The sequence below is a fragment of the Vipera ursinii genome (assembly GCF_947247035.1).
Source record: "Vipera ursinii genome assembly, chromosome: 3".
NCBI lineage: Eukaryota > Metazoa > Chordata > Lepidosauria > Squamata > Viperidae > Vipera > Vipera ursinii.
In genome coordinates this window covers 173,967,239-173,981,220 of record NC_139516.1, presented here as the reverse complement: position 1 = coordinate 173,981,220, position 13,982 = coordinate 173,967,239, and the positions used below count along the sequence as shown (strand labels likewise).

The window sequence follows — 13,982 nt, the reverse complement described above, 5'->3', positions numbered from 1 at the left end:
GTTATTCTGACCATTTTTTCTAAACTGCTGCTTTATTTTGTAAATAAGTATGCAAACATACTCAGCTTAAAAACATATGTAGGGATTTATCTAAAAAGGAAAAAAAACAAAACAAACCCCCACTCACTAGTGTGTTGGATGTCACTCATTCAACCCTTCCTGTCTTATTTTTAAATTCTGTATAATGCACTTTAAAATCAGAGTAATCAGACTAAGTCTATTTCTCAGTCAAAAATAATGATTTTTTGAGGTTTTTGTATGCTGCTTCTTTTAGGCTTACTGAGATAGACTGTGGTACAGTGGATCAAATGATAATCATGATGGTAGTCAGACTAAGGACACTGCTATAGCTTCCTGATCTGCTGTAGAATGAAATTAAGTTATTGCCACGGCCCTATTAGTACCCTTTTATTTGGATGCATCATAGCCGTTGCACTGAGTTTTCTTTATTCATTGTATTTATAGAGTTGTTTCATACTCCAATCGCTCCTGTATAAGGGCGTCATCTTTATACTGTAGTCGTGGAGGAGCAGGAGAACATTCAAAAGCTAAAATGGCCTTTCTGAGGCTCCTGTCCAATACATGTCTTTCCCACGCTGGATACCTATTCCTGAATAAATCAATTTTAATGACAGATTCTTCAATCCTTGGTGGTCGGGATGAAGGGGTTGAAGGTGCAGTTGGCCTTACTTGAAAGACAGGTACACACCCATCTCTCTCAGCAAACTTCTGATCCCGTTCACTTGTGACACTCCGATTATTAGAAATAGACCTTAAAGTACTTGATGCTACTTCAGCAGGAAGAGTGAAGGCAGCTACAGAATCCTCACAAGCACAGCTTGGCGACTGCCCAAATCGTGGTCCATTAGGATGAAAGAAGGCATAGTACATCAGCATAAAAACAATGCCAGTTAAAAAGCTGCTAAACACCACACAAAGTGCCGGTATGGCAAATGCATCAGAAATCATAGGAGCCTTGTACAGATACCAAAGAGCACTCAAGGCGGTGTTTTCCAAAAGGATCACAAAATAGTAAATGAAAAGCCTACAACGTGTCCTTCCCTCCTTGACGTTGAACCAACTAAAGATGTAAATTATTCCAACAACCATGTCAAACACAATCTCTTCCCACTTAGTAATGCAGAATTCTGTTTCACAATGGACAATCCAGAAAGTCATGATACACCAATGAAGGACTATGAAGATTCCAAAGTATAGTTGAAAAACAGAGGCAAAGAGAGCAAAAGTAATCACCCTGGCAGCGATTGTGAAAAAATGCCAACAAAATTGAATAATTACAGCCATGTAGCTGATAGGTTTCTTGTCATCCCGGGAGTCACGTAGAGCTTTTTGATATGAAGCCAGTGCCCATGCCAAAGATACTAGAGATGCTGCTGCAGTAAGACCTACAGGAAAAGGAAGGGCAATAAATACAGGATATGTTATTAATGAAGATTGACAAAGGAGACTTTTGAAAAAACATGCACAATCTCATTACACTCCTACTAGCAAGGCTTGCAGTATGTGCAATCATGTGTATATTTTCTTCCAGTGGACCTATCAAACAAAGAATTATGCTGGAAGATTACGGTCTGATAAATGACATTTTGTAACAGGAATTTAAAGATGTAGGGGAAATTTTAATTACTGAAAATGTTTATTTAACAAACATAACTGTAATGAATTCATTACAAGACTACAAGACAACAATTATTCTACAGACAGAAACTGTAAGAGCATATCAGCAGTAAGATAACAATATTATATAACAGCATGAAATACACACACACACACACACACACTTATACACACACAAACCTCATTTCCCCAAAGACTCAGAATTCAGTTAAAAATGCATTATGTTCTACCCTTCAACAGATGAATTCTGGGAGAACTAGGAAATTTTATGGAAAACATATGAAGATGAAAATTAGTTCATGTTTCAGCACGGGCGTAAACTTAGCAAAATTCCCAATTCTGATGGCCTACCATATTCTGATGGTGTTATTAGATTCAATCCATATTACTTTTTGTGAGAGGAAACAGATTCAGTTTAGTGATAAAAATTCCTCCTACCTGTGCAAGTAAAATGATTTCTCTTATAAATTCAAATCCAATGTCCTAGCAATAGTGGACAATACAGTACATTTAGTATTTGGTTAAGACGCAGAAAAATCAAAATAATAATGGACTGGCATACAGTATGTGTTCACCAGAAATATATTGAACACAGAATAAATATTTGGAAAGATCTAGTAGTCCAACTCACTGCTCAGTGCAGGAATTCAAGATGAACGTCCTAATAAATGGGTGTCCAGCATCTGTCAATTTTCAGGCTTGGTGATTCTATTATTCCTACAGTTGAGAAGTTTTTCTAATATTCAATCATAATCTGCATTCTTATAATCATTATTTCATATTCTATATTCTGCCACATGTAAGAGTAGATCTTGTCTTTCTTCCAGCAACATCTTTTCAGGTATTTGAAGAAAGCTATTATTCTGACACCCTCAGCAATCTTTTCTCAAGGCTAAAACATAAAATCCTCCAGTCTCTTTTTGGTCTTCCTTATTTCCCATCTCTGAAATTGCTACAATTTCTCTGATTTTTCCTGAAAGTGCAGTACATTACGTTCTAGAACAAACCAAAGCAGAATAAGCTAGAATGGTTTGGAAATTAGGTTTCCTTCATGAGACCTGAATTTGCATTTTTTACAGCTATACGGCCCACTGGCTCACATTTGTGCTCAACTATCATTCTTGTACCTTTTTCTAAAGTAATATTAAGGAGATTGCTTATAACTGTGCCTTTATTAAGTCATTTTAAGGAATTCCTACCTATCTTGTGTGTCATAATCCGTATGTTAACTCTTGCCATCAAATCCTAGTTTCATTTGCTCTGAATGATAATTATATTTATCATTGTTTGCTTGTTTGCCTTGATTTCCTTTAAACCTAAGATTTCCAGCATTAATCCTTACTTTTTCCAAGTGCCTTCATTATTTTTAGTATCAGAAGGAGAGAAAGAGAAACACTCTCAAGCTTTCACGATTGACGTGAAATACTAGAATACTAGAATACTAGAATTCTTTTGATATAGTCTATAATAACCAAATCTTTTTATCTATATTATGATTTCGAAGAATTATATTGGAATGTTTTCCTTTTTAATTTCCTTCTTAATTCCGGTTTCAAGATGGCGGACGTGCTTGTCCGAGCTCCGTGAGCTCCGTGAGTCCCAGTTTGGAGGTGTCCTTTTGGAGCCCCTCAGGAGCCTTCGGGCTGCCTGGGATGTGGATTGGGGGACGAGGCAGCTAACCTGCGAGCTTTTTCATCTGTCTGCCTTCGTTTGCCTTCTGCCTTCTGCCGCTTGCCGCTTGCCGCTTGTCTTTTTTTTTTTTTTTTTTTTTTTTTTTCGGGCCGCCTCTCAGCTGTTCGTCGCCGCCTCCGGCGTTCCCTGCTGTTCTTGCTGTTCTCTGCTGTTCCCTGCTGTGCCGGACCGGTTGGGCTGCTTGCTGCTCTCAGACGGGTTCTGGTCGGCGAGGAGGACGAGGAGGACACTTGCGGGTGCGTTTGGGGTGGCGGTGATGGCGGCGGCGGCGTGGGCGCTGGCGGCGGCAGTTTCTCGGGCTGCGCTCGGTGCGGCGCTCGGTGGCGGCGTTTTTTGCTTCCCCGGGCCGTTTCGGGCCGCCCTTAACATCTTCGGGCTGCCTCTGGTTGCCGAGAGAGACGCCTGTGGGTCCGACTTGGCGGCGGCGATGGCGGCGATGGCGGCGACGGCGTGGGCGTTGGCGTTGCCACTGGTAGCGGCGTCTCCTGGGGCCGCATTCGACGGCAGAGATGGCCTGCATCCGGCGACGACGGCGGCAGCAGTGGACTTGGGCCGTTCTCAACGACCAGCACTAAGCGGTGGCATTCCTGGGGCCTCTTGGCCCGAATGGCAACACTTGACCTGTTTTTGGGCCACCTCGGCGGCATCAGTGTTTTCTGGCCTATTTGGGCCGCTTGTGGAGGCCAGTGACTGGCTGCGATGTTTCTCGGGCTCTCGGCCCCTCCCGCCGGCGGTGGTGCTTTCATCTCACCCCAGACTGCATCAGGCTGCTTTTAGTGACGCTATCGTCCTCGGGCCGTTTTGGCGGCGGAGAGGGCGACTGAGAGTTATCCTAGCAGCGATGATGCTTCCTGTGCTGCCTCGGACCGCTTGTGTTGGCAACGGCGTCTTTGGACCGCTTCAATGGAGCAACAGGCGGTCTTTATACCACCTTTGGACCGCTCTAACGGCAGTGACGCTTTTAGACCATTTCGCCCATTTTGGCCCGTCTACTCTTCTGCCTGAATATATAATTTTGTCTGCCTCCCCCTCTCCCCTTTGGATTTGGTCGGTCCTGGGTATCAGCCATGGTGGGAGAGTGGCTGACTTTTACATCTGCAGCCCCATAGAGGTGGGAGCTCTATGGGGCATGCCTACCCAGAGTATATCTTTGACCATCCCCAGGTACAGAGTTGCAACTTGCCGTGAGAGGGCGGGGGTGACCTGTTTACTGGGGCACCCAGCTAAGTGGCAGTGCAGCTGGGTGTGGATCCAGATATTTTCTTTTCCGGCCTTCGACCCTCCTATGGACTTGATCATCTCCAGGACTACCTATTCTGGACTTGCTGGACTAACATGCGACAATATACTAGCACGGACTTGCTCGCCCTCAGGGGTGCCCCCCTCGCCTGGGTGCGACCCGCCTCTTTAAATTCTAACCTCGATGAAGGGCCCGAGTTCTGGGTCTCTGAGAGATGGCTGGGTAGGGGTAGGGGCCGTCAACATAAATGTAACAAGAGGCCCCTGATTTTGTTTTTATCAAAATTTTTTACGGGGTTGGGGAGGGGGGTGGGTGATAGGGGTTGTTTGGTTTTGGGGGGCGGCCAATCAACCATAGTTCAGGCCAGACTTGGGTCTGACCGCGCGGGGGGAGAACGAGGGGTCGTTGTCTCCGGGGCTCATGAGCGGGTCGTGGGATTACCAATTCCCACGACGGGGAATGGCAGCAGGCGGATAGACAGGGGGCCATATCGTTACCGGGAGCGCCGTCTCCGCTATTTGCAAGCGGTGGGGCGCTCCGACCCTCTGCTTCTTTCCCGAGGTTCCGGGAGCGAGGATGTGCAGCCTCCTGAGCTCCGGCTGGTGTACCTGAATGCCAGGTCCGTGGTCAACAAAGCTCCCCTTATTAGGGATTTAGTTGAGGGTGAGCATGCGGACCTGGCTTGCATCACGGAGACTTGGTTGGGGCCAGAGGGTGGGGTCCCTTTGGTTGATCTTTGCCCACCAGGCTTCCGGGTGCTACACCAGCCTCGAGCTCAGGGTAGGGGTGGGGGAGTGGCGGTGATCGTTAGGGAGACCTTATGTCCGCGGGAGACCACCGTTCCTCAGATAGTCGGGTGTGAGTCTCTCTTTATGAGATTTGGCTCTGGGGCGCAGTTGGGCTTGCTGCTCGTGTACATTTCGCCTAGTCGCGTAGCGGCAGCCCTGCCCGAGCTGCTCGATGTCCTCTCAGGGTTGGTGGTTGAGTTCCCCAAACTTATAGTTTTGGGAGACGTCAACCTACCATCCCTGGGAGGTTCATCTGAGCTTGCTCGGGAGTTCATGGCTTCCATGACGGCCATGGACCTGACGCAGGTAATTTCTGAGCCAACTCATGAGGGAGGCCACACCCTTGACCTGATTTTCTTATCTGGACGGTGGTTGGATGATCTTGGTGGGGGCTTTCCACTTACTATGCCCCTGTCATGGACCGATCATCACCTCCTGCGGCTGGTCTTCCATTTTGCCACCCCTCGCCGTGGAGGTACGGAGCCAACTAGATGGTACCGCCCCAGACGCCTAATGGATCCTGAGAGATTCCAAGCGGCGCTGGGGTCTCCACCTGCCTCCATTGCTCACAGCTCGGCGGATGCCTTAGTGGAAGCCTGGGAAAGGGCAGCCACTGAGGCACTCGACCGGGTTGTACCCTTGCGGCCCCTGACCCGGCGCAGATCCCAGCGAGCTCCATGGTTCTCCGCGGAGCTCCGGGAGATGAAGCGGCGGAAACGGGGCCTAGAGAGCTGCTGGAGGTCCAGCCGATCTGAACCCGACCGATTGCGGTTAAGAACCTATATTAGGTCTTATCTCGCTGCGATGAGGGAGGCGAGGTGTAATTACTTCTCTACCCTCATCGCGTCCGCAGACAATCGCCCGGCCGCCTTGTTTAGGGTGACTCGCTCCCTTCTTAATCAGGAGGTGAGGGAGGATCCCTTGCAGGGTCGTGCCGAGGAGTTTGGTCAACATCTGTTGGATAAAATCGCTCGGATTCGGACCGGTTTGGACTCCAGCTGGGCAGAGTCTGACGATCAGGACACGGGCGGTCTTGTCAATGTTATCTGGGAGGAGTTCGATTCTGTGACCCCTGATGAAGTGGACAGGATTATGGGGAAGCTGAGTTCCACCACATGCTTATTGGACCCGTGCCCTTCTTGGCTGGTTTACGCAGCTAGGGAGAGGACACGAGGCTGGCTCCAGGCGGTTATATCTGCTTCTTTGAGTGAGGGTTATTTCCCCACCGTCTTGAAGGAGGCGGTGGTGAGACCTCTCCTCAAGAAGCCTGCCTTGGACCCAGCTGTATTGAACAACTTCCGTCCAGTCTCCAACCTTCGCTTTCTTGCGAAGGTTGTTGAGAGTGTGGTGGCGCATCAGCTCCCTCTGGTCCTGGATGAAGCGGATTATCTGGACCCTTACCAATCGGGTTTCAGGCCCGGGCACAGCACGGAGACGGCATTGGTCGCTCTGGTGAATGATCTCTGGAGGGCTCGGGATAGGGGGTATTCCTCTGTCCTAGTCCTATTAGACCTCTCGGCGGCTTTTGATACCATCGACCATGGTATCCTGCTGCAGCGTCTCAGGGGATTGGGAGTGGGAGGCACGGTTTTTCAGTGGTTCTCCTCCTATCTCCTGGGACGCTCGCAGTCGGTGTTGGCAGGGGGGCAGAGGTCGACCCCTAGGACTCTCGCTTGTGGAGTTCCTCAGGGGTCGGTCCTCTCGCCTCTCCTGTTCAACATCTATATGAAGCCGCTGGGTGAGATCATTCGTGGTTTTGGAGTTGGGTATCATCAATATGCTGATGATACCCAACTTTTTATTTCGACCCCAAACCACCCCAGTGATGCCCTCGCTGTGATGTCCCGTTGCCTGGAGGCGGTTCGGGTCTGGATGGGGAGGAACAGACTTCAACTCAACCCTGACAAGACTGAGTGGCTGTACATTCCGGCTTCCCGAGACACCTGGGATGTTCCACCTCTTTCTATGGGGGGTGAGCTTTTACCCCCTGTGGATAGGGCTCGCAACTTGGGAGTCCTCCTAGATTCACGACTCACTTTGGAGGATCACATAGTGGCCGTGACTAGGGGGGCTTTTGCCCAGGTTCGCCTGGTGCGCCAGTTGCGGCCCTATCTGGATCGGGAGGCCTTGTGTACGGTCACTCATGCGCTCGTGACCTCTCGCCTAGACTACTGTAACGCTCTCTACATGGGACTTCCCTTGAAGACTACTCGGAGGCTCCAACTGGTACAGAATGCGGCCGCGAGAGTTGTCTTGGGAGTTTCCCGGTACTCCCATGTTACACCTTTGCTCCGTGAGCTGCATTGGTTGCCAGTTGTCTTCCGGGTAAGGTTCAAGGTTTTGGTTATGATCTTTAAGTCCCTACATGGCATGGGTCCGCGATACCTCGAGGACCACCTGCTGCCGGCGTCGACTCCCCTCCGCCCTGTGCGCGCCCACAGAGAGGGCCTCCTCAGGGTGCCTCCTGTCAAGGAATGTCGACTGGTGGCCCCCAGGGGGAGGGCCTTCTCTGTGGGTGCTCCGGCGTTATGGAATCAACTGCCGGTCGAGCTCCGGATGGCATCAGACCTCCGATCCTTCCGTCGCGGGTTGAAGACCCATTTATTTGAACTAGCGGGTCTGGCCTGATGGGGGTACTTGGGTTTTTTATTGGTTTGTTTTAGTATTCTGGTTTTAACTTGGGCATTAATTTAATTATTTTTTAATGTTTGTATTGGTGTTTATATTTATGCCCTGTGAACCGCCCTGAGTCCCTTTGGGAGAAGGGCGGTATAAAAATCTCAATAAATTAAATTAAATTAAATTAAATTAATTAATTTTATGACAAGTCAGGCTGAATATAAGAACACCTCTGCTGAAATGTTCTGTTATTCTGCAAGGCAGTTCTGATTAAAGATATAGGAGAGCAAGAAAGTTGCTCAGGTTGTGAGTTTTCCCAAAAAGAACTGTAGGATTTTTATTTTTCTCTTCCCTCATCTCCACTCCTAACACACTCCCAAGCAGTTTCTATTTTCCCAGAAAAGGGAAAGTATGGCTATCCAAAAAATCTTGGAGGGATGTACTAAAATGTGACATGGCAAAGCAGCTTAAACTAGTATTGCTATTGTTTTTTGTTAAAATTCAAACAACCATGCAGACACTGAAGTACTAAAAAGATGCATGAGTATTTTTCTAAGAAAAGGACTGTTTTTGCTAACCAGTAGGTATATATTACTTACACGTAATTTATTAAAACAGAAACAAAGATATATTCACATAATTTACAATATATATAATCCACTAGGTGGCACTGCAGCACAATTTAATGTTTTTTTGGTCTATTTTACTTTTGGCTGTAAATTTGCTATAATAGGCAATTTGTTAGCTATCCTATTAACAGGCCTAAGTGAATAGGACATAATAATAAAGTTTTTTTTTAAACTTGTGAAAACAACTTATGTTTTCTTAATTTAAATTCTTGTATGTAGAATTTTCAAGCATGAGTCATATTCTCAACCATACATGTGGTTGAGAAAGTGGTTGCACAGCAGGTTTAGAGGGCCTTGGAAAGAGGATTATCTGGATTTTTTTCAAAAGATATGAAGACCTAAATATGGGACAGAAACAGCACTGATCACACTTCTGGATGAATTCTGGTGAGGGTGGGATTGGGTTGCACAATCTGGGGGATCTTCTCAAAGAGTAGGTGGCAGTTGGACCTTTTGCACATCTTTGTGCTATGTACCATTTGTGCCCTTCCTAAATCAGAGAGATCTTTTCACAGTTGCACTCATTCTAGTCACCTCCCAATTGCACCACTATAATGCGCTTGACACAGGATGCCCTGGAAGTGTATCTGGAAGCTTCCTCTGATGCAAAATGTAGTGGTACAGGTAGTTATGTGTGTTTCTAACACAGCACAGGTTATACTTCTCCTCTGCAAGATGCATTGGTTGTCAGTTTGCTTCCAGGTCAAGTTCAGGGTGCTGATTTTCCCCCCAATAATTTTATTAACTATTATAGAAGTAAAACTTATACAATTACACAATAAAGAAATATATTAAAAAGAGAAAGAAAAACTATGCTGATTTTAAGTTTTAAAGCCCTTCGTGGCATTGGGTCAGGTTATCTGAGGGCTGCCTCTTCTCGATTATATCTGCCCATCCCACCAGAACTGGTAGAGGAGGTGTGTTGTGGGTGCTCTCTGTTAGGGAGCTACATTTGGCAAGTCCCAGGCATGTGCTATGAAATTACACTTGGCGGGTCCCTTCTATGCCATGGCACCCACTTTATGAAACGCTCTTTCCCTTGAAGTGAGGTTAGCTCCATCCCTATTAATTCTCCAGAAATCCCTCAAGACCTGGCTGTGTGGTCATGCCTGAGGGTCCCAGGGGACTAATGAAACCCTGAGATGGCTCCATGGTTAATATCCACTCTATTTTTATGTTCTTTTTTACATTTTAATAATGTAAAAAACATTTATATAGTTTTTTTTTGCTTAATTGTTTTATGCCAACCAGAGTTTTTGTGAGATGGCCAGCTATATAAATTTGATAAATGAACAAATATACTCAACCATATAAAAGTGGTCAAAAATCTTATTTACATAAATGTCAACTCTACAATTAGCATGGCTGCAGCCATTTTTTCTTCTCATTCTAGACTGAGGGAGGGGGGTTGCCCAGGTGCTTCATTAGTCAAAATAATCTTTTGTCCCATGGGAAGCAAGGTCATCTACTGCTCCTGTGACTAGGGACTGGGTGTTGCATAAAAAAGCCCACCAAATGAGTATATTGCGGAACATAGTCGGTTGCATAATTTTGTGGGTAAGACATTAAACTTTGTAATTGGGCAATTGTTACTTGTGTATTCAGACTTGGTTTCACTTTTAATCATGCTGATACTTTGTAACTATTAAACATGTTCTTTGAGGAATTTTCAAGCCTTGGAGTTCTGCTTTATTCGTCTCTGCCAGAACTGTGACATACTGTAAATTTATTTATGGCAGAGAAAGGAATATTGTTGGGAAAATAGCACAGAGTGGGGGGAAAAAACCAATAAAAGGGAAGCTAAGGGTCGGTGAGAATATTTAGAGTGTTTTAAAACTATACTTTCCACTGTCTATTAATCTTCTCATTTAATATGTGTATTCTACATTTTCTAATCCATGTAGAATGGCTCAAATTGGTAACATTTCAGTAAAAATACAGTCAAAACAACTAAATAATTGGAAGAAGCAATAGTGCAACACAGCATTGAGATCTTAAAGAATAAATCTGAGCATGCAATTGAGAAATAAATGCCAACCATACAGCTTTTTAGAAATACCTACAGATATACATAGAAATGAATCTTTCTTTTTCATTCACAAGAGTTGTGTAATTCTTTTATGTTCCACCCCTTGTTTAAGCAAATTAAATTGGTTACCTATTTGTGACAGAGCCTTGTAACAGACCATTCAATTATTCAAATTTTCTTGTTTTCATTGTAATATTGTTCACTATTGAAAATCTTATTTCATAAACTTATTATATATATCAAGTATTATGGAAAGCCTTATGCATCAGAGAGACTCTACAGTTATTTTTTAAAAAAAAAATTGAAGGGAAGTTATTTAGCATTTAAAATGTTAAGATATTTTTGTATCCATATTTTCTAAAATTCAACTGTGATTCTTTCTCTCAGAAATAAGGATTTATTTTAATATTTTTTTTTCGTTTTATGTCATTGAAGTACCTCAAATTTATCCTTTACCATGTGATCCCTAAGCATTCTCATTCCAAAATTTCACTGAATATAAGTCAGGATATTAAAAAGGTTTTATGGTCCAGACAATAAAGGTCAAAGTACATGCAATATCAGATTTATTACTTTTTATGATTCAATGCTATATAAATCCTGGAAATATCATAGCACACATTTACATGTTTGTTTGCACAAGAATACCACAGCAGATATTGAGCTTCTGTGATATAGAAAGCTTCACGGTGCACGTCCAAGGTTGTAAAGGCCAAGTGCATGAACCAGGCTTTCTACTTTTGTGATGCCATATTATGGCGTTCGTTTTAAGTTCAACATCTCATCACTGTGTTCCTTTCCAGTAAAGAGACAAATCTACCTGTACTATTGTTCTGAACGTTCAAAGAATTCAAAAGAATTATTTAAAACCAATCTAGATTTATACAAGTATCTTGAAAGGTATTCTGCCTTAAAATTGTAGTTATTGTTACTTTTAGAAATCAAATCTGGAGCAAGCTATTTCATATACCAATTTAGCAAGCATTAGTATCCTTCTTTATGTTTGCTTTTCGACATCTGCTTGGAAGCAAGAGCTCAGTACCTATTAATTAATTAATGTCAGAAATTGATTAAAATAAATTATATCCAGAATCCAGTTATAGCAAATTTAATTCTTTTGCATCCAGAGCATATGATTCTCACCAAAATAAATAAATAAAAATGAGTGGGATGGAGTAAAATGCAATTCATGTTATAAGTTGCTTAAGAAAGAGAGTGGGCTTTTGTTGTTAGCATATTTTAGCTTATGTTTGTATCACTATACCCTGTATTCAGCTCTGGGAAGTCGGGGAGGGGGAGGGGAGGGGAGGGTTGGGGAGAGGGGAGGGGGAGGAGGGAGTTTTTTGTATTTAAAAATGTATTGTAAAACTTTTTAATAAAAAAAAGAAAGAGAGTGGAAAGGGGAAGAAAGAGATGATGATTGATGAAGATGATGACAACAAAGATGATTAGAATTTTATTCTGCTTATTTATTTGCTCAACTCATAGGTGGTGAGCATAGCTAATACTTCTTCTTCCTCCTACAGTATTTTCTCCACAACAATAACCCTGTGAGGCAAGTTGGGTTGAGAGATGTGACTGGCCCAATGTTACCCAGCTGGCTTTCTTGGCTAAGGGGGGACCTACTTCCTGCTGTTTTTTAGGCAAACACCTTCGCACTACACCCAGTGAAACTGAACAGAATAGGTTTTATTTTACTAATACTTACTGAAATATCATGCAACCATGTTTTTAAAACTTTATAAAAACATGCATCTCAGGGAGCATTTGATATCAATGCCCAAACATCTTCTTCTGAGATGTCTAGACTCTAGATCCAAAGTTATGTGCCTTACATGGAAACTACCCAAAATTTCCAGAAAGTACTAATTTTGCTAAGTCTTCTAAAGCAGGAGTCCCCAAGTCCCAGGCTGTGGTCCACTACCGGGCCATGACCTATTCAGAAATGGGTTGCGTGAGTGGCTGGCCACATGTGCAGCTCTACTTGCGCAAGTGGTGGGCCAATGGGCACTTGTGCATGTGCGCACCAGCTCGCCGTTCACACAAGTAGAGCTGTGCATGTGTGTGCCGGCCTACACTTGCTCAAGGGCTGTATGCACATGCATGTGCATGCTGGCCCACCACTTGCGTGGCCCAGTTTCCCTCTTTGTCCCCAGATAAGCAGTCAAGCCACAATGGTTGGGGACTGCTGTTCTAAAATGTGGCTTTATCATCATGTATACTTCTATAATTTCCATTTAATTTACCTTGGCTTTGGTAAGATAGTTTTATATATTCAGATTCTGATGTACCTTAGATTATACACTTGATTTGATGTAAAACTCAATCTGACCATATTTGAGCTACTTTTTGAAAATACATATAGTCAATTGCATGTTTACTCAAATTTACTCAATTGTTCTTTAATGTAAGTGCCGATGTTTAAAATATATTGTAGTGTGTATCTGGCAACATTTTTTCTTTGTAATTTTAGATATGGAGATGACCACTTACTACAATGGATAAATAGTGCTGGTTATAAAGTTTGTTTCTCACTCTTTGATGTTGAATAGAATCATGCATATAGGATAAATACAATTAGATCAAATCACATTTTAACAAATATCAACCTGATTTGGAATACTGTATATGTGATATGGGTGCTAAACTAAAACTAAAGCTGATTTCTCACTTTGTAACTTATTACCAGCAGCTAATTCACATAGTAACATAGTTTTGGGTGCTAATGAGAATACATATATGTCATGGTGACTAATGACTCAGTATTAAAGATTCAATTATCACCATATGTTAGAAAGAAGTGTCATAACGTGCAAAGATAAAGCTACAAAAATTATGTATTCTGGCAACCAGACACTAAGATAATATATTGTTAATGATAGATAAGAACAGTTAAAAAAGAAGTGAAAAGTCGTCCTTTAAAAAAATTAAAATATAACATTTCACATTATTTTTAACTTAGATTTTAAAGTGATTTTAATCTCCTAACAAAAGAACTTGCTATATATGGCACAAATGAAAAGATTCATTTTGACTAATATAAAGACACCGTGATAATTATTTGATGCATTAACATTTAATACAGTCTATCTCCTGAAATAGCCATTGGGATTATGGGATGATTGTGCAAAATATAATCTGCCTAAAATAATCCAGTCTAATTCCCAAGAAATGGAATGCAACATTTTCCATGTTGTGTATGATTCTCCCGCTTTACTTGAACCAATATTTTGTTACCTTAGAACAGCTAACTATGGATGTTAGTTGTTCACAAAACAATGAACAATATCTATCAGATATGCCAAATTACTGTAAAAAGCCATGCAACCATTTTCTAAAGCTTTTTT

The 13,982-nt window shown here is 43.1% G+C and overlaps 1 protein-coding gene across 1 annotated transcript in view; it reads right to left on the bottom strand.

The window, feature by feature from the left end:
* Positions 1–266: 266 nt before the first annotated feature.
* Positions 267–13,982, bottom strand: part of XKR4 (XK related 4) — a gene marked incomplete at its 5' end in the record, with an annotated part of 116,077 nt that continues 102,361 nt past the window's right edge. Inside the window, one exon of the mRNA XM_083359993.1 lies at positions 267–1,406. Within this exon, the coding sequence (XP_083216119.1) occupies positions 460–1,406 (947 nt within the window). The 3' untranslated portion in view covers positions 267–459. The remainder of the gene's footprint in view (positions 1,407–13,982) is intronic.